This window comes from Tachyglossus aculeatus (genome assembly GCF_015852505.1).
Source record: "Tachyglossus aculeatus isolate mTacAcu1 chromosome 12 unlocalized genomic scaffold, mTacAcu1.pri SUPER_6_unloc_1, whole genome shotgun sequence".
In the NCBI taxonomy this organism is placed as follows: Eukaryota; Metazoa; Chordata; class Mammalia; order Monotremata; family Tachyglossidae; genus Tachyglossus; species Tachyglossus aculeatus.
In genome coordinates, this window is record NW_024044828.1 from 11,589,799 (window position 1) to 11,611,889 (window position 22,091).

The 22,091-nt window shown below is 42.7% G+C and overlaps 1 protein-coding gene across 3 annotated transcripts in view; it reads right to left on the bottom strand.

Moving 5' to 3' along the window:
• The window catches only part of CAMK1D (calcium/calmodulin dependent protein kinase ID), a 259,065-nt gene that overhangs the window by 195,277 nt on the left and 41,697 nt on the right, over positions 1–22,091 (bottom strand). Inside the window, exon 1 of one of the 3 annotated variants that reach the window (XM_038740957.1) lies at positions 21,682–21,781. The exons of 1 other annotated variant lie outside the window; for it this stretch is intronic. In XM_038740957.1, coding sequence (XP_038596885.1) covers positions 21,682–21,707 — 26 coding nt within the window. In that variant the 5' untranslated portion in view covers positions 21,708–21,781. Of the gene's footprint in view, positions 1–5,849; positions 5,933–21,681; positions 21,782–22,091 lie in introns of those variants that run through there. One more of the 3 variants, XM_038740958.1, reaches the window with a different exon arrangement.

The following is a 22,091-nucleotide window of genomic DNA, read 5'->3' on the forward strand; positions in this document are numbered from 1 at the left end:
AAGGCAATCAGGTGGTCCCATGTAGGGCTCCCAGTCTTAATCCCCATTTTACAGATGAGGTAACTGAGGCACAGAGAAGTTAAGTGACTTCCCCAAGGTCGCACAGCTGACAAGTGGCGGAGCCAGGATTAGAACCCATGACCTCTGACTCCCAAGCTTGAGCTCTTTTCACTGAGCCAGGCTGTTTCTCAATATTGTGGTAATTGTTAAGCACTTACTAAGTGCCCAGCATAGCAATAACAATAATGGTATTTGTTAAGCACTTACTACGCACCATGCACTGTTCTAAGTGCTAGGGTACATACAACGTAATCGGGTTGTCTCACATGGGACTCACAGTCTTAATCCCCATTTTACAGATGAGGTAACTGAGGCACAGAGAAGTTAAGTGACTTGCACAAAGTCACACAGCTGATAAGTGAACGGCCATGAATAGAACCCTCGACCTCTTGACTGCCAAGCCCAGGCTCTTTCCATTAAGTGACTTACCCAAGGTCACACAGCAGGCAAGTGACAGAGCCAGGATTAGAACCCAGGTGCTGACACCGAGGCCCATGCTCTTTCCACTAGGCCACGATACTTCCTCCAATATCCCCCACTATTTGTGCTCTTATAAGCAGAGGAGCCACATACACAGAAAAAGGACAGGCGTGGGAGTCAGCTGGGATTGAAACCCAAGTCCTGTATGTCACTTGTCTATGTGACCTCTAAAAATTGAAATAAGATACCTGCTCTCCTTTCCCCTTAGACTGAGCTGTCATGCATCCATCCTTTGAGCTACTCTCTCCCGTGACGATATCAATCATATTTATTGAGCGCTTACTGTATGTAGAGCACTATACTAAGTGCTTGGGAGAGTACGATATGACAGTTGGTGGACACATTCCCTCCCCACAACGAGCTTAGGACCTTGATGATGGAGTCCCCCTGTTGAGAACAACAGGTCAGCTCCAGCTCTGAAACTTCAGGCCTGAGAAACTGCTCGAGGTTCTAGTGGTAATGGTTTTCACAGCATCATTAGGGAACCCTCATCTCATCTCTTCTAGGCCTGTTTCTGCTGAGGCACAGAGACATAACATCGACTTCTAAAACGAAGGATGCATATAGATATGTCTATCATCAGCTCTTCTATAACATGGGGGCTGAATTTCTGAAGAACTCCACAATAAGAAAAATTTGTATTCCAATAGTCACTGTGATCAACTGCCACGTCTGTGAGCACACCTCCTTATTCTGACACCGAACGACTTCCTATCTGGACAGTTTGTCTTGCCTAAACCTGACACATACATGCCGCCTCCACTGGAAGATAATCTACTAGAGGCTAAGAGTCAATGTTTTATTCTTCCTCTGAAACTCCCCACAGTGCTAGTACAGTACAATGTTCTGAGCTTAGTGGATGTTCAATCAATTCTGTTGACAAGACTTCCTCTCCCCTAACAGAGATTTAATAGACTTTCTAAGAACAGAGTTTGAAGATGGCACAGAAGAGAAAGCAGCAGGTCCTGGTGGATATTAATTTACTTTTATGGCATTCCTGAAGGCACTGGTGGAGGGAAATAAGTTTCTCTCCCCACCCTCCAGATCATCTTTTATGTGCATGCTACACATAGGTCACCACTACACAGATGGGAAGCAGGAGGAGACCTTAGGGAGTGATGAAATAAAAACTGGGGGATGGCGGTTGGAGACCACCTGGAGTCTGAGTTTAGAAACACCACTGGCCTTTCAATTTATAAATGGGAGGTTTAGACAAATGGCTGAAGATGGCGAGATCTTTCAATTGGAAGAATCAATCGACCCAAAGTCAATTGTTGTGAACTCTAATCCTGAGTTTCCCTGGGTTATCTCTGTCTCCTCCCATGCCTGTGTCTACCAACTCTTCCAGCAGCTTGAATGCCCCACAGAGTTGAATAAGGAAATTTAAAAAAAAAAAATACCAACCATCTTTCCCCTAGGAGAGATGCAATAAGCAGGAAGAGATTAAAGATGTGAGGAAGCTAAGACAGCTAGATATTGTTGTGACCATTTAATGGTGGGGAAAAAAGACCACAGAAAGCTGGGGGTGGGGAGGATGAGAGCATGTCTCTGGCAGCAGGAAAGGCATTTGGGTTAAAGAATTGAAATCCTGAGACAGATGCTTTGATCTGGATTTTCTCGCACCTCTGAAGATTCCATTTACCTGGGATCTGCTCTGAATCCGAGCGCATACTTTGCTTGCAATAAATAAACAGGACTCTCTGACCCAAATAATGGTTTATTATGGTTCAGAGTTCCCAAGTAACTCATGTCTCAAAGTGTTTCCCAGGACACTGCAATTACATGGGCCAAGGAAAAGGCATGTGGTTTATAATAAACCTCTCTCAGGTGAAACCCTGTTCCCATCAGCTGCCCACTCATTATGCCCTTGCAGGACTAAAATACTCCAACTGGTAGGTTGTGGCTTGATACTTCGAAAACAGTTTTAAGAAAAAGAACACTCATACTGAGTCAACAGCTTTCTGATCCAATCGCTTTTAATTTTCTCTGCAGCTCCCTTGAAACTATTTGTCATCTGGAACACCGTAGCTGCGGAGTTAAGAGATTTCTGCTGCTGAGAGAAAGCATTCTATCTTCCCGATATTGTTCCCTGGCTGTGAGATGCTGCAGAGGGAGGTTGGCAGTTGCTTTCCATGATAGGAAAAAAAATATTATTTCTCCATTTACCCACCCTCTGTGCAAATAGGAAATGCGGTCTGGTGATGAGAGCAGCTTAGTTGGCCTGAGAGGCCTCAGCAAAGTTGCAACTCTCCTTCTCCCTGTCAGTACCCTGGAGGACCTCTTCCTCAATCTTCCCGCTGTCCCCTGGGTGGTGTATCAGTGGTCAAATGGTGTAGAGAGCACTAATAAATACTAACTGTGGGGCTTGTTAAGCATTTACTATGCATCAAGCACTGTACAAACTCTGGGGTGGATACAAGATAATCATGTCCCACATGGGGCTCACAGTCTAATGTGTGTGGGGGGAGGGGGGGGGTGAAGAGGTATTGAATCCCCATTTTGTAGATGAGGAAACTGAGGCACAGAGAAGTTAAATTACTCTCTGCCACTTCAACACTCCACTCCTGCTGCATGGTAGAGGGATTAAAGGCTCATTCATTTAATCATTTATTCATTTAATTGTATTTATTGAGCACTTACCGTGTGCAGAACACTGAACTAAGTGCTTGGGAAAGTACAATACAACAATACGCAGACACATTCCCAGCTCACAATGAGTTTACAGACTAGAGTCATTCAGGCATCTTGCCTGCCTCAGAAACCAGTTCTGCCATCTCTACCAGTGACCATCCCCATCAGGGAAAGTGTCTTCTTTTATTTTTTTGATAGCATTTGTTATGTGCCAGGCACTGTTCTAAGCATTAGGATTAGACAGAAGCTAATCAGGTTGGACACAGCCCATGGCCCACATGGGGTTCACAATCAATCCCCACTTTACAGATGAGGGAACTGAGGCACAGAGAAGTTAAATAACTACCCCAAAGTCACCCAGAAGACAAGTGGTGGAGCCGGGATTAGAACCCAGTCCCTTCTGACTCTGAGGCCTGTGCTCTATCCATTAGGCCATGCTGCTGCTCTTCATTGCAGCAAGCATAACGTACCAGGCTGAAGCATAGGCAGCATCCCAAAGGAATAGTTTGCCCACAGGCACGGCAGGGATGTATCAAGTTTACAATTCCTGTCTCCTTGGGTGGGGTTAGGTCTACTCTTTCCTAAACTGAGAACTGGTTCCTAAAGAGCTCCATTAAAATAAACAATGAATTTGAACTCGGCGCTTGACAAACAGAAAACCAGACTGAGCAGTACAGAGTACAGCAGTACTGCGCATCCACCTAGAAAGCCTTTCCTTCTCCTCTTCAACAAACCACATCCCTCCTCTACTCAAGGTTGTTCACAAGCTACAGCCTAAAGAGCACTCTCTTGTCCAGATGAGAAGGCTCCAGGAGAAGAAAGGGCCAAAGACCTGGAGTTCCATCCAAAATAAACTCCACGACCCGCTCCTTTCTTGTTAAACCTGACTACTGACTGCTAGGCACCAAACAGAATGCTTGGGAAGGGTTTGTGCTTCAGACTTTGCCCAAAGAGCTCTACTGGATTAGCAGCCAATGCAAAGAACAGCAGGTTGGCCAGTGAAGCCTAGATGGCCAGCTTTGCCCTCCCATCTCTGTCACCCTCCATGTTAGTGGCTTCGAATAGTCCAGTAAGATAGAAATGGAGGCATCTTTCCCAGATGGGTCTTTCCTTCAAGACTGGCTAGCTATAATAATAATAGCAATAATAAAAATCATGGCATTTGTTAAGGGTTTACTATATGCCGAGAACTGTACTAATCAAACCGGACACAGTACCTGCCCCACATAAGGTCACAGTCTAAACAGGAGGTAGACCAGGTATTTCAACCCCATTTTACAAAATAGAAAACTGAACCACAGAAAAATTAAGTGACTTGCCCCAGGTCAGACAGCACAGAAGAGACAGCTGGGATTAGACAACCCTCCCCAGACTCCTAGGCCTGGGCTCTATCCTCTAGGCCACCCTATTTCAGGCGATCTTCATCCCTCCTTATGAAAGCTTTGGGGACAGGGATTCAGCATTTAGCTAGACTTCCTCCATGGAAATCTTTGTCATTTACTCTAAAAAGAAATTCTACCTCAGTAATAGTCTCTGTTGCTTGGTTCTCTTAAAACAGCATTTCCTTATTTACTCTACTGGGCACTCACCCTCACTATGGATCGGTGAGGGTGACACAGTTCATCTTGCTGACTATTTTATTAAGGAAAGTCACTAATGTGTGATATCCATAGCCTTTAAAGTAAACATGAGGGAGAATCCTAAATCAAGCAGTTCACTTGAAAACATTGATTTGGGGACCACAATCACAAGATACCAACTCACTATTAAAAGAACTTAAAAAGAGGATCAAGAGCCCTTGACCCATAACTTGAAGTAAACATTTAAGATAAAAAGGAGAACTAAATAATCTGCTGAATGGATATTTGGGTTCTGCCTCTAAGAGAGCCTCTCATTGATTTTGGTAAGCAAAAAGAAACAATCTAAAAATAAGTACACCCAACACAGATCAAGTGGAAAATGGCAACACGAAGAAGAAAAAGAGGGAGATTACAGATCACATGAGCCGATACTTTGCAGGTAATTTAACAGAAAGGGACCATGCCCTGGCCCAGAACTCTAAACAAATTAACAGGTTGCTTTAATGCCACTGAATGTCCTCTCTCTGAAAGGAGGGTATTTCCTCATATTTCCAGCAAAGAAATGAAGACACTCAGTTAAGCCTTGGCCAAGGCAGGTGAGCAGAACCCCCTGCCAGGGACTCCATGGGGCTCTTGGGTACCTGCCCAGAGCGCATTTACAGCCTGGTGAATCTTGAACTGACTAAAGGCCACCCGGCAATGTTTATTGTGACATTGAACAGGGCCCAGGAGAGAACCAGAGGCAGGATAAAACTTGGGGGACTTTCTGAGTTTCATGGAGCCTTGGGTTCAGGCCATTTGCCAAGACGCCTCTTCATACAAGTGCTATTTTTAAATCACAAGCATCTGCCAGAGTTAAGCTAGCAGGTCACAGGGAGACCAGTGGAGGCCAGAGACACCAGGCTCATACAAATAGCTAACCCTTGGTTACACATGGTCATAAAAAACAGGAAGTACGGTACAAAGAGTCCATGACAACGGAGAAAACCCTTTATGGCTAATGGTTTCAAGTTCACCCAGACTAAACCTTTTACAGCCTCTAGTGAGGAGTCGAATTGTTTGGTTTAAGGTTTCACTCCTCCCCTCTTCCCAGCTTACCTTCTGGTAAAAGACATTACAAGACCAAACTGTGAGCTGCTGGTGGAATCAATAAGTCTAGAAGATCAATCCTTGAATAAACCCTTGGTGAACAGGGAAAGGAAGAAAGATGTTTTCAAAAATTAGGTATTATTGGGATTATAATTTCCCCCAAATATTTGGCACATCACACCCCCTCCATTCTTTTAAGATAACAGATTGTCATCGAGATGAGCATGTTCATTTTGGTGAAAATTGCTTCAATAATGGAGGCAGTCAGTAACTGTCAGATTTAAGCAAAGGCTTTTATTGGATTGTGCCCATCAGGAAAGAGAAGCCTATTTTAAGCTTCTGAAAGAATTATGTTAAACAGCAGTATGAGAGAGAAATTTTAAACCTATATTTTTCAAACCCTTGAAAGGGTCAGTTCAACTTAATCACTCCAACTGTAATATGATATTCTCTGGATAGCACACATTTAAAAACTGAGATCCTAAATATTACTCTATTAGCACTTTTGGAAAAATATTTCATTATATTAGCTTTTCCCGGAAAAGCCATTCAGGGCACACATTGTGGACTATTTGGAATTTCAATAAGGACAATTCTTACAAAAAGGATTCTGGATAATTTTCCAATCTATGGCTGAATGGAGGATTTCAAATCATAGAAATCATTAAGCATCAAGTAACTCACACTTAAGCAATAACACATCCAACTGACTGATAAGAAACATTATCAACCCAACAGCTGACCAAACCAGCAACAGCCTCCAACTTCTAATCCATACTCTAATCCTAATATGATTTTGCCAATGACTGAAATTGTATTTTGACACTGTTGATAAAATATACTTGCTGATGCTTGACTATTTTTAATGGTATTTAAGTGCTTACTAAGAATCAAGCACTGCTTTAAAAGCTGGGGCAGACACCTGTCCATAAGGTGGGACATAATCCCTGTCCCACATGGGGCTCCCAATCCAATTAGGAGGGAGACTAGGTATTCAATCCTGATTTTACAGATAATGCAACCGAGGCATTAAATTCAATGACGTACCCAAGGTTACACAGCAGCCAGTTGGCAGAACTAGGATCATAACCCAGGACCTGTGACTCTCAGGCCCCTACTCTTTCCACTAGGCCACACTGCTTCTACTCGGGTTTTATTTTCAAAATAAGCTTCCAAAGAACACCAAAGAAGAGCAGGAGATAGAGGAAGAAACTGGGTATCCAGGCTATCCAATAATCCAATGACCCTGTCTTTCCATGAGTGATTGTCTAAATGGGCTGCAGGATCTTGGAATCCCAGCATCCCAAAGGAACGATGATATACACATGGAGTCACCACCATGGAAGTGTCCAGGTGCTTTGCCCAACAGGACTAATTGGGAGAGTGGCAGCAAGTCCATTCTGACCCAAGTCTACTGATATGGCCTCGGCCCAAGGCTACAGGGTTCATGGGATCCATGGGTAGGGGACCAATCCTTGCAGTGCTCTACCTCTTGGCTCCGGGTATTCAATCAGTAGTATTTATTAAGGGTCTCCAGTGTGCAAAGCATTCACTCACGCCAATTTCCCACACCAATCATGGTACTTAACCCCAATTAACCCTACAGCCTTTACATACAGCTTAGTAAAATGTGTTTAACAATTTGTGTCATTTGTTCTTGTACAACTTGTTTTATGCCTCATGCGCTTGTTGTACATTTGTCCTTCACCTATAGGGCAAAAAAAAAAATCTCCTCTGGGTCTTTTTCCATGTCCCTCCCCAAAGTCGTCATATCTATTGAGTGCTTACTGTGTGGCAGAACACTTTATTAAGTGCTTAGGAGAGTACAGTGCTCAGCGCTTAAAACAGTACTTGGCACATAGCACTTAAATATCATCATTATTATTATTACAATACAACAATAAACAGACACATCCTAGTCCCTAGGCCATTCATTCATTCAATTGCATTTACTGAGTGCTTACTGAGTGCAGAGTACTGCGCTAAGAGCTTGGAAAGTACAATTCAGCAGCAAATAAGAGACAATCCCTACCCAACAACAGTCTCACAGTCTAGAAGGGGGGAGACAGACATCAAAGCAAGTAAACAGGCATCAATAGCATCAATATAAATAGAATTATAGATATATACACATCATTAATAAAATAAATAGAATAATACATATTTACACAACTACTGTGGGGCCGGGAGGGGGTAGAGCAGAGGGAGGGAGTTGGGGCGATGGAGAGGGGAGGAGGAGCCGAGGAAAAGGGGATCAGTGGCCAGTGACTCAAATCCAGTAAGCATGCCATCAAGAGTGCTGACTTCTGCTTCTCCCCATTACAGAAACACTTCAATCTGTCGTAAATTATCCCTCATAAAACACTCACATTTTACCTCATCAAAACCGAGAAGGGCCGGGAAGTTCCTTAACTAATTGTTTTCAGATCCATCTTTCTCTAAAATCCCTTCTAAAGAAATGTCCCTCTTGTCATTCAAGACAAAAATCCAGGCTGTGCCAGTTGCAACATGAAAACGCAATCTGAGACCACATATAAGGAGCTCCACCAGCTAGGAAAAATCTTGCCGTGCTTCTCCGGTACCCCATCATAATCAAACTATACTTGGCTCATTATAAGTATTTTGTCTGAGCGAAAGAACAAGAGGACTCTTATAATGATAAAGGGGCCTTGGAAATAGGAGCTAAGACTGTTAAACATTTTCACCTCTTTTTAAAAACAGCTAGCCATGCATTAAGTAACAACATTCATTTTGCTAGTCCTTGTCACTCAGTCATTACTTTCAAATTACAATGTGTCAGCTACCCTGTTTCACTTGACTGTTTCAGTTGGAAAGACAGCATATGGGTGGATACACTCTTTCACTCCCCAGCACTCAATAACACTAACTTCAGCAGTTTCTCAAAACAAGTGCCTTTTAACTCCCTCTACCTTTCTTTTATTTGTCTATGGCACAACTCTATGGAACAACACTGTTAATAATAGTAAGATCTTTTACAAATGCCACTATTATGTGACTGGCACTGTACTAAGCACTAGGGTACACACAAGGTAATCAGGTCAAACACAGTCCAAGTAGGAGAGAGAACATGTAGCTAATTCCCTTTGTATAGCTGAGGAAACTGAAGCACAGAAATTAAGTGACATGCCCACTTCTCTGTTTTCTGCTGTGGAGGTGAACTCTTCGTTTGCTGTGCTACCACTGCCTCTCGGGCGGCCTCCCAGGTTCACTCATCCCAGGCTTCTAACAAGAGACAGGTCCAAACAGGGCTGAGAAAGCCCCAAAATCAGGTCTAATGCAGTAACTCTTTCAAAACCTACCCACAACTAGTCAATCAGATTTACTGAGAGCTTACTTTGTGCTCTATAAATCTTTGTGCAGAGTACTGTATTTAAGTTCTTGGGAGAGTACAGTACAGAGTTGGTAAACATATTCCTTGTTCAACAAGTCTGTTGACCAAGCCTCCTCCCCTTAACTCCTCCCCAAAAGTCCTGCCTCTACATTCAATCAGATTTTCTTACATCTACCCCAGTGCATAGCACATAGTAGGCACTTAATAACTGCCAATATTAACTCCAACACTCAAAATGAAAAGTTGGCCAATAATTCCAAAATGATATAAGTGTGTGGTTGGTTGGGTGGGGGGTGAATGGGGAAATGTGGTTTCACTAGGAGGTGATTTGGCTACCTTTAGTTGGAAAAAGGCCTTTACAGTACAACAAAATCACCACCACATAAACCAAGTGTTCCTCTTAGGAAGAAAGTTAAAAGGCTCTAAGTAAGCAAGTATTCTCCTAGCAATTATAATGCATGTGAAATGAGGTTTTATTGCTTGGCTAGTATTGTTTGTCCCGACCAGCTGTAGCACCAGCAAGAGCAAACAGCCCGTTGTAGTTGTCATGGCAACACATCTGCCCGTCGGGAGAGCCAGAAGCACATTTTCCACCCTATTTTCCACCCTCAATCCCACACTACGAGTCTCCGTTAGCAGACTGCTGGGGAGCAGCCTGCCTAGGGGAAGGAAGGGAGCAACACACCTATAATCCCTTGAGCTTTACATACGCTGCTAACTACAACCAACTTGATTATTCAGGAGTAGATTTTCCAGTTTGTTGATGTATTCAGACTCTTGACTTTCTTTTCCATTTCTCCTCCTGCCTTCTAGGTATTGCGTTCCTCCTTTCCCAGTGTTAAGTCTGTTTCAGAAACCAAATTAAAGGGGTAATGGATCACCAAAGATCCGACAGTCTTCAGAAAAACTGAAGAGTTGTTTTCTTCAGACTACTTTAGACCCTGAGCTCCATGTGGGACCTGATTAACTTGTGTTTTCCTAAGCATTTACTACAGTGCTTGATGCATAGTAAGCCCTTCACAAATACCACAATTAATATTCTTATTAGGTATGTTCCAATTGCATGGAATCTGATTTTTTTCAAGGTCTGAAAAAAAAAAAAACAATGTCTAGAAAGATGGGCATGAAACATCGGAGATTTTTCTTCAAATGGGTATGAAACATTGGAAATTTTTCTTCAAATTACCATAATCTGCCATTCATTCAATTGTATTTATTGAGCATTTACTGTGTGCAAAGCACTATACTAAGCACTTGGGAAAGTACAATAACAATAAACTGACACATTCCCTGCCCACAGAGCTTGCAGTCTAGACAGGAAGACAGATATTAATATAAACAAAGTACAGATATGGACATAAAGTGCTGTGGGGCTGTCATGGTTAAATATTAACAATTCAAAGAATACAAAATTAAAACAACTCTGTAACCCCAGGAGTATTTTGTCATTTTAAATAAACCCAGAAAAATAGTCCAAGGTTGAAAAAAAATCACCACTCTGGTGACTTGTTCTTTCATTTTAAATACTTTATATTCATTATATTCACATTATATATTCTCCAGGAGGCCATACTTGATTAATCTCTCATTTGTCTCTTTTTCCCTCCCCCATTACTGCCACTCCAGCGTTTTGCATCTGCTATACACTTGGGTGGGTATCCTCCCCCATAGCATTCATGTACATATTTATTAACTCTGGTCTTCTATTTATTTTAATGTCCTCCTTCCCTAACGGACTGAGGGCAGGGACTGTGTCTACTGTGTTGTACTCTTCCTGAGTACTTAGTACAATGATCTGCAGAGAATAAGTGTGCAATAAGCATGGCTCAGTGGAAAGAGCACAGGCTTAGGAGTCAGAGGTCATGGGTTCAAATCCCAGCTCCGCCAATTGTCAGCTGTGTGACTTTGGGCAAGTCACTTAATTTCTCTGTGCCTCAGTTACCTCATCTGTAAAATGGGGATTAAAATTGGGAGCCCCACGTGGGACAACCTGATCACCTTGTATCCTCCCCAGTGCTTAGAACAGTACTTTGCACATAGTAAGCACTTAAATGCCATTATTATTATTATTATTAAATACTATTCATTCATTCAATCATATTTATTGAGCGCTTACTGTGTGCAGAGCACTGGGCTATAACAAACCGGATAAAATCTTGTATTTTCACCTGAGCAACACTACTGATTCTTAAAATGTGGCTTTTAGAATGATCCAATATGGAATCAAAAGTTTTACGATATTAACTGAATTAACTGCGGGCATTTTTAAGAAAACTATACAAAATTAAGAGATTCAAAGAAAGGCACTCTCTAGACCCAGAGCAGTAACAATTGGAGAATTAGAATCTTCCAGAATCTTCAATCATATTTACTGAGTGCAGGGCACTGTACTAAGCACTTGGGAGGGTACAAATGTGACACAGCAGGTTTGCGGCAGAGCCGGGATTAGTATCCAGGACCTCTGAGTCCTAAGCCGATGCTCTTTCACTCTTCTTCCTACAAGTGTGAATCAGACTGGCTAGGAGTCAAGTGCAAGTAGAACTAAGGACTGAATGAATGGATCGCTTGTCTTGTGCCCTTGGTTATCCCAAGGGAAGTGTGTGTGGAGGATAGGGGGGTGAGCAGCTCAGTCATTGTTGCATTTATTGAGCACTTATTCTGTGCAGAGCACTGACTAAATGCTTGGAAGAGTACAACATATAATAGACACATTCTCTGCCCATGATTCCCTGCCCACGATGCCTGGCAAGTTGGGAGCAGGGCCCCAAAACTGCATGTGGGAAGGGAGGGAGCTAGAGGGATAAAGCAGCTGCATGACCTAGTTAGTGGGGCTGAGGAGTCAGAGGACCTAGGTTCTACTCCCAGAACCACTACTTGCCTAGTATATGACCTAAGGCAAATTACTTAACTTCTCTATGGCACAGTTTCCTCAACTGTAAGATGGGGATTTCATCATCAACATCATCAATCGTATTTATTGAGCGCTTACTATGTGCAGAGCACTGTACTAAGCGCTTGGGAAGTACAAATTGGCAACATATAGAGACAGTCCCTACCCAACAGTGGGCTCACAGTCTAAAAGGGGGGGATTTGATACCTATTCTCCCTCAGACTGTGAGCCCCATGTGGGACAGGGATGGTGACCAATCTGATTATCTTGTTTCTCCAACACTTAGTACAGTGTTCAGCACAAAGTACATATCTGTAATTTAATTCATTTGTATTAATGTCATTCTCCCCCACTCTAGACTGTAAGCACCTTGGGCAGCGAATGTGACTATTTCTTTTTGAATTGTACTCCCCCAAGCACTTGGAACAGTGCTCTGCACACAGTAAGTGTTCAATAAATACGATTGAATGAATGAAGTGCTTAACCATATTTTTAAAAGCATGGCTGGTGGGAGGAGGGGGAGAGGCGGAAAGAGGGCTTCAGGGAAGGACTGGGTAAGGGAGAGCAAAACCTGTGGATTGTTCATCAAAGCAGCTGTGCTCAATTTTGTAAATGGGTGAGGGAGTCTGTTACAGCGAGAACACAGCTGTTTATCACTAACCAGAGCATGGGGGAGAAACCCTCTGTTACCCAAAATAAAACCAGCACCAAGTACAGTTTGTCCATGATTGAATCATTTTTTCCCCCTTTTCTACCTCCTTCCCCAGAGCAGGGTGGAGAACCACCTGGGAAGGTCTTTACCCCCAGGCCTGCCAAAATTAAAAATCCCAAAAATAGAAATGGAAAAAATAAAAAAGTATCTCTCCACCTCGGGCTTTACCCCGCCCACTATAATGGGCTACTAACAAATAGAAGCCCATGTTGATTACCAGGTCTTACCCAACCACAGAATCTTTCCTTTGGACAGCTGGGGGCTTTTCCCAGAATCTCCCTCTGGCTCTTTGGGACTGATGAAATTTTACAACACTTTGTTTAACCCTGTAAAATAACACTTACCGAATCCTATTATAAAGAGAACATGATAGGATACAGTAAAAAAAAAATTGTGTGGTGCTTTTCTCAAACTATCTTTCTGTCCTTTAATTCATTCATGTCCATTGAATCAATATCATGTGATCATTCCCTAACACAAAGTTCTTCAACAGCACAGCTCTGACAATATAGCAGAATTGGGAGTATCTACAATTACAGAAAAATCTTCTCTCAGACAGGCCTGGAATTTTAAAATGCTAATCCTGTTAACTTTCAACATTTTCCAGAGGGTCAACAATGGGTCAAAGACTGCTATTCCTACTGTCACCTTCATTTACCCCTGAACTGACTTTCTGAATACTGAGAACTTCAAGCCAGGAAACTAGAGTAAGATGTAAAATAAGCCAATTAAAAGTTACATTAACAATACAGATAAATGAGTAATAATAGTATTTTCTGGCATTAAGAGATGCTTTATGACCTTTACTTGAAGCGAAGGAAACTTTCATTCTTATTACTAAGTCGGAACAAATTTAATGAGTAAGAGCTGAAAGCCAGTCTGAGAAATGAGGAGACAGAGAAAACCCTTGGAAAGATTTTTCAAGTTGGAAAAGTAATGCAGAAGGTAATGATGTTGGGATCTTTGTAATAGTTGAAGCCTAAATAAGATTTTCATGAGATGCTCAGACTCATCTAGCTTGTGTTCAATGGCTTTGAGTGTTTGAGATGTCAAAAAAGTGTTCAAATGTGAAGAGAAAAAGGGGAATGGAAAAAGGAGTTTTCCAAAACCATTTCTGTAATATGGGGAATAAGACTGTGAGCCCTGTGTGTAACAGGGGCTGTAACCAACCTGATTATTGTGTATCTACCCCAGTGTTTAGTACAGTGCCTGGCACATAGTATATGCTTAAAAATACCATTAAAAAAACCTATCAGCAAAACTACAATTCACTGAGTTCCTCCTCACTCCAGGATTGAGATAGACCTGAAGCAAGAATCCAATTCCAGTCTGTCAATATGACTTTTAAATGACTTTACTCTTGGGTCATGTTTCAATACAAACACCAACAGTTGCTGATGGAGTCCAAGCCTCATATAGAAGTTGAGATGATTTAAAACCTTGTTCACTTGGAAATTTTCTCCCAACAAAATAGTCAAGGGTTAAAATGGATGAAGCATGTTTTCCCCATTCATATAAAATTCATTCAGGCTTTCCTTTCACTAAAAAAATGAAACAAAACATTCCCACACCCCAAAATAGGAATATTAAAAATGTTTTAGGGCTAGGAGCAAACTTAGGGAATCTGTAGCAGAGAATAGATGCTTCATAAAGCCAGACACTGATAACAGAGTTTTAATGGAAATGTTTTTGCAGTTCTGTTTCCAAGCAGGGAATATTAATAATTAAGCAGAATAAATTGTTACATTTACTTCTAGGATTCCCATCTCCAGGAACAGTATTTGACATGGGCCAAGAGCATAAACAAAAATTAAACCTAAAATGGAGGGCAGTTTCAGAAATGCAGACCAAACCAAACCAAGCAAAAGGCCATCCCTGCTGGGGGATAAAGTCAAATGGGTAATAGACTTACCAAATGGGCTAACACTACACACTCAGCATGAACTGGAACAGGGCCCTTCTGGCAAGAAACTCCACCAAAACAGCTCTTCCTGCCTCTCCCTGTGGGCTCAGACAGAGTTAAAGACCAGCAAGCAGAATCCCCCAGGTGAACGCAATTAGCCAAGGCCCCGAGCCTCTTCCAGCAGAGGGACTGAAACTCACCAACCCAATGCCTCAGCTGGGAGTCCACCAAAGACAAAAAAATTGATTTTCTTTATTGCTGAACAAGAGGACACTCAGGTGGGGCTACCAAGCCTTCAGGGAAGAAATTTTCCATTTTCTCTCATTTAAACAGGCTCCCTATTGCACCAGAGTGGGATGAAAACATTCATCATGGATGTAACTCCTGTCATGCACTTTCAGCTGTGGAAAAAAGCCATGGCAACACACAGATCTGGACTAAATGGGGCAGTCCCACAGTAGATCTAATTTCTGTCTGAAATGGGTTAGGTACCTAAAACAATTTCAAGCAGTTTGCAAACTGAGAAGACCCTGGAGCGATATATAAAAGGGAATTCTTAACACTTAATATTTTGAATATGTCCAGCATTTGGATTCTTCCAAAGAACTTTCACATTTCTCATTTCATTGTGTCCTCACATTATCTCCATGAAATGTTACGTTGTACTCTCTGAAGCACTTAGTACATGCTCTGTACACAGTAAGCACTCAATAAATACAATTGATTGATAGGAAGGAGCAGTTATTGTTAACCACAATTTATAGAGGAGGAAACTAGAGCCCAGAAATAATAATAATAATGGTATTTGTTAAGCACTTACTATGAGTCAAGCACTGTTCTAAGTGCTGAGGTAGATAAAAGGTAATTATGCTGTCCCAGGTGGGGCTCACACTCTTAATCCCCATTTTACAGATGAGGTAACTGAGGCACAGAGAAGTTAAGTGGCTTGCCCAAAGTCCCATAGCAGACAAGTGGCAGAGCTGGGATTAGAACCCACATCCTCTGACTCCCAAACCCGTGCTCTTTCCACTAAGTCACTCTGCTTCTCAGAGATGCTAGGGGATTCCCCTAAAACTCACAGGAAGCCAGCATCAGGGTTAGGACTAGAACTCAGTTCTTGCCACTGCAACACACCTGCTTTTGACTCAATGTTCAGGCTCAGGCTCTCTGGGTGCCACCTTGCAGTAGAGATAAACACACATTCGTGCAGGGGTCTTTCTTCCCTTGGGCTTTAAAATGTTCACTGCTGATACCTGCATAAAAGTCTCAATGAGCAAAAAAAAATAAATAGAAAAAAGTAACAGAAAACAAAACAAAAAAACCCAAACATCTGAAAAAAAATAAAGGGGATTCAGAGCTTCCCTTTCGAAAAATCTCTTCCAGAGTTTTCATTTCCAAACAGATAAGGCCAGAGATAAGGTCCTTTTCAATTAATCCATCAATGGTATTTGGCAGGGATTGTCTCTACTGTTGAACTGTACTTTCCAAGTGCTTAGTACAGTGCTCTGCACACAGAAGTGCTAAATATGATTGATTGAATGAATGAATGAATGGTATTTATTAAGAGTTTACTCTGTGCAGAGCACTGTACTCAGTTCTTGGGAGAGTACAATACATCAGAGTTGTTTGACACATCCTCTGGCCACAGCCTCGAGGGGAACTTTTCACAGGAACCTGCAGACCCCACCCGGATTCCCTGCTAATGAATAACCCTCACAGTCCATAAAGCAGTCCTCTCCTTGTGCAAGGGCCTTGGGTTAAGTACTTAATCCCTCTAGACTGTAAACTCGTTGTGGGCAGGCAATGTATCTACCAACTCTGTTGTACTGTACATTCCCAAACACTTAGTACAGTCTCTGCTCATAGTAAACATCTAATACCATTGATGATGACCTCATCATTCCCTCCTGGCCCACCTTCATACCATTCCCTTTAAACAACAAGAAACTACCAGATCTGGGCTCTATTAAACAAATTTATGCAGTGGAAGACTGGAAACATCAAAGCCAGAACCTACTGCCTTTGCTGTGTCAGTGATAGGTGTGAGACCAGAGAATGCTCCAGTAACAAGCCCTCCAGTTGCTGCAATTTTGTTCTTTTTCCCCACTATCATCTCTCACTCTGGCCCCCAAACAACTACTCTCAATTTCCTGGTGCAAATTTTCAAATAATCCTTTTGCAACTACCTGGACCAGCATAAGCTAATAGGAAGCAATATCATGGGTTTAAAAACAAAATGTGCCATATAAATTTAATCTCCTGTAATCGTGACAAACCATGTAGGCAAGAGAGAGATGCAGCAAATGCAATCTCTCTTGGCTTCAGACAGGTTTTGGACTTTGCCCATTGGACACCTTCATGGAAAAACGGTGAGAAAATACATTCTTAACCATTCTGCCTTTACTTGTTCCCAGCATCCATCAGAAAGCTAAGCTCCCGACCAAGTAGGAGCAACTGTAAAGAGGCGAAGGTTTCTTGGTTTGAAATGCATAAATCGAAATGAAACCTCTTGGTTCTGGGAGGGGGAAATCAGAGCTGAAGAAAAATCGATAGCTGGTAATTAGATTTTGCAGTCTGCAAAGAGGTACTTGGTTCTGATGGGAACAATCGGGGTGTAGGGAAGCAAGGGAGGGGGGAAATATAGAAAGGGAAGAAGATGGGGAGAGAAGGAAGGAGAGAGAGAGATTTTCAAATCCTGATGCCTCAACAGGATTAAACATTAGCTATATTCATTTTTTTCTCCTGGTGTGGGCACTAGATCTTTCTCAAATGTGAAAACAACTCAATGGAAGGCAAAACTACTGGAACAGTCACTTAAAAGGGAGACTAAGACTGTGAACCCCGTATGGGACATAGATTGTGTCCAACCTGATTAACTTGTATCTACCCCAGTGCTTAATACAGTGTCTGATACACTGCACTAACTGCTTGGGAGAATACGGATCCATCAATCCATGGTAATTTTGAGTGCTTACTGTGCATAGAGCACTGTACTGTACTAAGCGATTGGGAGAGTATCAATCAATGGTGTTTATTGAACACTTTGTGCAGAGCACCATACTAGGTACTTGGGAGAATATCAATCAGTGGTGTTTACTGAGTGGTCATTGTGTGCAGACCACTGTACTAAGTGCTTCAGAAAGTACACTTCAACAGAATTGACTGCTATGGTCCAGCCCTTAAGGAGCTACGTACAAGATGAAACTAGGTGCTTGGAATAGATCTGCTTCTCCCACAGGGCCTGAAACTCCACTTGGCCATCTCAGGCACTGCCTCCTTCCTGCCCTGTGAGTGAACAATTTCTACTGATGCTTCAGGATCCCTTCTGATCCCTGCCTTTGCAGGACACACCCTCAACGAGAAGGAGGGGTGGAACAGCCTGGCTGGTCAAAGGGCACCAGAGCCAGGAATCTCTCAGTGAAACTGAGGGTAGGAAAATGTAATTTGAATAGCAGAAAAACATTTCCTAATGGTACAATCTCCCATGGGGTGAGAGCCAGCAGTGGCAGACTGAATAACGTAATACCGAAAAGGTCTTTTCCATCTCCATTTCCATGATTTCAGTGCCATAAAACCCTAAAATAGCCACATTAGTCAGGGTGAAAGTAGCGTTCATGTCAAGGGTGTGCGTGAGTAAACGTGAAGAGAAATGGCCTCTGGTCTCCTCCACAAGAATCATACCTGCCCTCAGTCATTTTTCAGTATGTTCCAGGGCTGAGCTGGGAACCTTTGGAAACAAGCCTTAGAGCCATGCATTTAAGCTTCTCTCCATTAGGTTTCAGACTGTTTATACATTTGTGTATTTGCATGAGCTCTGACTTCCCTATTTGAATGCAAAATTTTCCAGGGCAGATGCTCTATCTTAAACTTCCTTCCTTCCCTCTCCCCCGACTTAAACCCTGTGGGCTTCTAATGAACTGGCTTTCCCATCAGATTGTGAGCTCCTTAAGGGCAGGAAATACCGTGTGTTGCTTCTGCTGAATGCTCCCCACATTCAGCACAGCATGTTGCTGTCAGCAAATAATAAGTGTCTTCACTGATTGACTGATCGATTAACTGCCCTGTACTTTGTGAAGACTCACCCAATACTGTTAGGTAGAATGTAAACCCCTTGTGGGCAGGGATCCTGCCTTCTTCACCTCTAAGCACGCAAATACCATAATTCTATTATACTCTCCCAAGTACTATGTCCTGCACACGGTAGGCACTCACATTCTACTGATTGACTGACTACAATTAACTGCTGTTGACTGATCAGATGCCAGAAATTTTGGTTGCCTCATTTGAACTTCAGGTCAGAGGCAGTTGAGTTTAGGTTCTAGGGTCATGTAGGGGAATTTTTATTTGGATTTTGGAGTTGACATTCCCAATTTGCTTTCACTTCTCGAGACTGTAAGCTCCCTGTGGGCAGGGAGGGCAGAAAGCTGGGATTAGAACCCAGGTCCTCTGACTCCCAGGCCCATGATTTTTCTACTAGATCACGCTGCTTCTGATGTATGCAGAAACACCCAAAAGTTCACATGGAAGTGGACAGGGAGAGATTAGTGGGATATACTGGTTGTGGTTGGGAAGGACTAGTTAGGAAAGGCTCTAGGGAGGACAGGAGTAGATTGTCTGCCTCAGCCTTTCCTTAAAATGGCTATTATTTTTCTCTTTTTCAGGCAATGCTCAAGAAACCCAGGCAAAACTCCTTTCTTTTAAAGTTTCCAAAAAGGTTCTGATCTGCTGAGAGAAGAAAACCAATTTGCTAGAAGGTAAGCTACTTGAGGACAGGAGTCATGTCTTCTTCCTATATTGTACCCTCTCAAGCACTTAGTACAGTGCTCTGTTCACAGTAAGCACTCAATAAATACCAATGATTGAAGTGGAGAACAGCCATTGGAAGCAGCGTGGCCTAGTGGAAAGAGCACAGGTCTGGGAATCAGAAGGACTTGGCTTCTAATTCTGGCTCCATTTCTGCTGTGTGACCTTGGGCAAGTCACTGAACTTCTCTGAGCCTCTGTTACCTCATCTGTAAAATTAAGAGTAAGACTACCAGCCCCAACTGGGACAGGTACTGTGTCCAATCCCAGCTCCGCCAATTGTCAGCTGTGTGACTTTGGACAAGTCACTTAACTTCTCTATGCCTCAGTTACCTCATCTGTAAAATGGGGATTAAGACTGTGAGCCCCAAATGGGATAACCTGATCACCTTGTATCCCCCCAGCACATAGCTTTGCACATAGTAAGCGCTTAACAAATACCATCATTATTATTACCTGATCACCTTGTATAATAATAATAATAATAATAATGATATTTGTTAAGCGCTTACTATATGCAAAGCACTGTTCTAAACAGTGGGGGGATACAAAGTAATCAAGTTGTCCCACGTGGGGCTCACAATCTTAATCCCCATTTTGCAGATGAGGAAACTGAGGCCCAGAGAAGTTAAATGACTTGCCCAAAGTCACATAGCAGACAGTTGGTGGAGCCGGGATTTGAACCCATAACCTCTGACTCCAAAGCCCGTGCTCTTTCCACTGAGCCATGCTGCTCCTTGTATCTACCTCAGGAGTTTATACAGTGCCAGGCACATAGTAAGTGCTTAACAGATATCATAAAAATAAGCAAAAATAACCAGCTGAGGGTTCACAAATCACTATTCATTCAATCGTATTTATTGAGCACTTACTGTGTGCACAGCACTGTACTAAGCGCTTGGGAAGTACAAGTTGGCAACACATAGAGATGGTCCCTACCCAGCAGCGGGCTCACAGTCTATGTTGGTGATTGGTCTGAACATGTATCCATACCCAAGGCAGGGTCTTGTTCCACAAGCCCATCGCTTACCCTCTCTGCCTGCAGATTCCAGTCAAAACTCCAGGACACAACTTTTATGCAGTCTTGCAAATAGCCACGTACCGCGGGCAGGAAATGATTTATGCTGGGTAAATAGAAAAAAGCTGTTCCACTTAGAGTACCACGCAGGTAGGAAGTGCAGAATGGTAAAGTGATATTCTGGACTGGTATGTTTTTAGAACTATCAATCAGTGTTATTTCTTGAGTGCTTATTGTGTGAAGAGCATTGTACTAAGCTCTTAGCTAGTTCCAAGGCTACCCCATAACTAAGCTCCAAGCCTTCACTTCCATTTTGATCAGGAATTCTAACGTGAATGTTACACTGGAGCTTGAAATAAGCAGTCACCCACATTCAGGAAATCACTTTCACCCAATAATGCTTTGTAGTGCCCTTGGAGCTACTCGGAGGCTCAGATCAACATTACTATCTTGTCTTGTGATCATCATTCAATTATCCCATTATCACCACACAACTCTCCCACCCCCCTCAAAAAAAAAAAAAAAAGAGAAAAATCAATGCACCACTCTTAGTCACTTCAGATTTGAACAGCTGGAATTCCTATGACAGTCCATTCATTAAAGGGTTTGTTTTCCCTGCTGTGAGAAAATGTAATTCCCATTTTGTCACTTTTGTTATGTGCTTTCTATGTGCTAAGCGCTACATTAGATACAGTACAATCAGATCAGACACAGCCCCTATCCAGTATAATAACGTTGGTATTTGTTAAATGCTTACTTTGTGCCAACCACTTTTCTAAGTACTGGGGTAGATACAAGGTAATTAGGTTGTCCCACGTGGGGCTCACAGTCTTCATCCCCATTTTACAGATGAGGTAACTGAGGCACAGAGAAGTTAACTGAATTGCCCAAGTCACGCAGCTGACAATGTGGGATTCACAGTTTAAGGAGGAGAGATAACAGGACTTAGTCCCCATTTTACAGATAAAGAACCTAAGGCATAGAGAAGCTAAGTGTCCTGTCCAAGGTCACACAGAAAGCATGTGGCAGGGATAGGATTTAAACCCCGGTCTCCTAACTCTCAGCCACGTGCTCTCGAACTTTAGTATAACAGTATTATTTATGAGGCTGAATTCTCAGGCTGTCATCCTTCCCTCTCTCCCCCCCGCCCCCCGCCGCCCTCACCTGCAAACAGTGGAAAACACCTTCATCCCCTGTTTAACGAGTCAGAGTCTGGCCCCTTCACAGACTGACACCCCTTCCCCAAAAGTCGTGCTGCAGGACAAAGCCAGAGGGGCCCTCGGTGTTCTTAGGTGCAATGACAGGGAAGAAGAGATGTTTTTATCCCTCAGCACCAAAGAGGCACCCCCCCTTGGAGTGGCATGCGGTACATGGAAGGTATTAAAACTCAAATTATTATGATGTCACTGCTTCCCCCCAACTTCATTGTTGGAAGAACCACAGGAGGGAAAGCTCACCCATTTCAGGCTCCCCCTACTGCCTCCACTCCTAAGGAAAACGAGGCCTTAAAGAACTACAAAAAAAAAAAAGAAAGTTGAAGAGATGTGATTACTCACTAGGGCTGGAAAAGGAAA